The sequence below is a fragment of the Zingiber officinale genome, chromosome 6A (genome assembly GCF_018446385.1).
Source record: "Zingiber officinale cultivar Zhangliang chromosome 6A, Zo_v1.1, whole genome shotgun sequence".
Lineage (NCBI taxonomy): Eukaryota > Viridiplantae > Streptophyta > Magnoliopsida > Zingiberales > Zingiberaceae > Zingiber > Zingiber officinale.
The window spans coordinates 143,868,243-143,870,708 of NC_055997.1; the positions used below are offsets into that span (position 1 = coordinate 143,868,243).

General features: G+C 51.7%; 1 protein-coding gene across 1 annotated transcript; it reads right to left on the minus strand.

Annotated features, from left to right (window-relative positions):
- Positions 1–371: 371 nt before the first annotated feature.
- Positions 372–2,144, minus strand: LOC121998454 (UDP-glycosyltransferase 89B2-like). Its single transcript, XM_042553393.1, has one exon. It carries the CDS (start codon positions 1,997–1,999, stop codon positions 587–589), a length of 1,413 nt encoding a protein of 470 aa, XP_042409327.1. The 5' UTR covers positions 2,000–2,144; the 3' UTR covers positions 372–586.
- Between the last annotated feature and the right edge of the window lie 322 nt (positions 2,145–2,466).

A 2,466-nucleotide genomic window follows, 5' to 3' on the forward strand; every position in this document is an offset into this window, starting at 1 on the left:
TAGTGGGAGCAGTAAACTATAACTTAGAGCATCCATAGTGGGAGCAGTAAACTATAACTTAGAGCATCCATAGTGGGAGCTCCGAAGGATTCGGAGCTCCCACTGCAGACCTAGCAAAATGGAAGCCCCATTGTCAGAAGCGGTTCCATCTATTTCTTCATCATTTTTTTTATTTTTTTAATTAGAAATTATTTTTAAATTAGGAAAAATATATATATGATTTGGAGATTTAAAAAATATGGGATCATGAAGTTTCATGTTAATAATTTATAAATTTAAATTTTATAAAAATTTAATGATGTATAATGTAAAATATGGAAGAGAAATAGAAATTATATATAGTAAAAAGTGTATGATTCATTAAAGAGTTGTTGAGAGATTTTTTTTATAGTGAAAAGATATATGAAATTTTTAACTCATGATAACAAAGAAATTTTCAATGGACTCTAATAGTATGGATGCCCTTGGAATCGAACAGGTTATATAGACTTGGCAGGTCCCGTGTATACATTCCCTTTGAAAGCTGACATTGAGCTTCGGCCATTTATTAGGGAGCATGTGGCATGGCTCGAGTCATAGAGTCCATTCAAATCGCTTTCAGCGAGGTCGACCTCGATAGCTCCTCCTTAAGTGCCGCTAGGTTCATATACGAGCTGCCGGAATATTCTTGTACAGCCGCCGCCATCGCCCTCGACGCGTCCTTCGCCTTCTCCCTCCGTGCTCTCCCCGCCTCGCCCACCGACTGCGTCACCACCCGTGCCAGCTCCGTTGGGTCTGGCGCTGGTTCCCCGCCCTCGTACGCCACCGTTCCCATCCCGAGCTCCTCCTTCAACAGCCTCGCGTTGGTATACTGGTCGGCGCTAATCGGCCACGTCAGCACGGGCACTCCCGCCGCCACGGCCTCCAGCACCGAGTTCCAGCCGCAGTGGCTCAGGAACGCGCCCACCGCCGGGTGGCTCAGGATCGCGGTCTGCGGGGCCCAGCCCCGGAGCACCCGCCCTCGACCTGCCACCCGCTCCTCGAATCTTTCTGGGATCGTCTCCTCCACGCCCTTCGCCGCCCACACGAACCGCGCGCCGCTCTTCTCCAGTCCTGCCGCGAGCGCCGACACCTGGGCCGGCGGTAACACTGCCAGGCTTCCGAAGGCAACGTACACCACCGAGGCCTCGATGCAGCTGTCGAGCCACGCAAACAACTCCTCCACCGCAGCGTCTCGCTCGGTGGTGGAGCCGCCGCCGACCAGGGAAAGGGGCCCCACCGCCCACACCCGCTCGTGGCCCAAGTCGTCGCGAAGATGATCCAGATAAGGTTTCTCGAGCTCGGAGAAGGTGTTTATCACGAAGGCCCAGCTGTCAATGTTGCCCAAAAATCCATCCCTAACGAACTCCGACAGGCGATCGCCCTGCTTGAAGATCTTGAAGAGAGTGGGAAGCTGGCGCCAGGGGTAAAGAGGTGATCTTGGGACGGAGGGGAAGGGAATGAGTTCCTCGGCGTCGTCAAAATTGGTTCTTTGCGGCAGTCTCCGCCAGAGCGAGTGCTGGACGGCGAGGGCGGCCGCTCCAGAGGGACTAAAGACGAGGCGTGGGACGCCGAGATCGGCCGCAAGCCGATGGGTCCATCCGAGGAAGAAGTCGGAGAGGACGGCGGAGACAGGGAGGTAGGCGGCCGCCGCTTCCTCGGCCCATCGAAGGATGGGGCCGTGGAGGCCACCGAGGGCTCGCAGCAAGGTGTTGACGTGGGGGAAGCGAAGGCCTTGGGCGTCCTCGACGCCAGGAGGGAGATCGGAGTCACCGGGGAAGGGGAGGACGAGGGGGGAGACGGCGGGAGCGCGAGAGAGCAACGGGGAGAGGCAGGGGAGGTTCTTGGGAGTGACGACGACCGTCACGGCGAAGCCGAAACTGGAGGAGAGGAAATACGCGAGGTCGAGGAGCGGGAGCATGTGGCTTGGGGCCGGGAAAGGCACAACCAGGAGATGATTTCGCTGCTCCGCTTCTGCCATGGCCGCTCTCTGATCGTCTTCCTCGATCGACGTCAAGACTCCGAAAACGTCAACGCGTTAAAATTTAGATAATTTGGACTTATTGGGCCGGGTCCAACCTATAAGGACTGGGTCTGCTAGACAGGGCTAAACGTCAGGTACAGCTGGCAAGTCATTGTATGTAACAGCCACGTCGACATTGAGATTATTTTTTCTTTCTAATCAATCATCTCTGATAATCTGCACACATAAATTACTGTCCAAATCAATGCAAAATTTGTGAAAAAACAAAACCACAAACAAATTCTCATGGTATTTTGTTGCAAAAGGCCTGAGATAAAATCATGTGCCTTTTGTTAGAAAATTGATTATTTTTGGAATGATGGACCCATTGAAGTTTTTCATTAGGATAAATTAAGAATTGTATATATCAGTTCAGAAATTTAAAATCTTTTGATTATACCTCCTATTTGGAGTTATAACTGAGT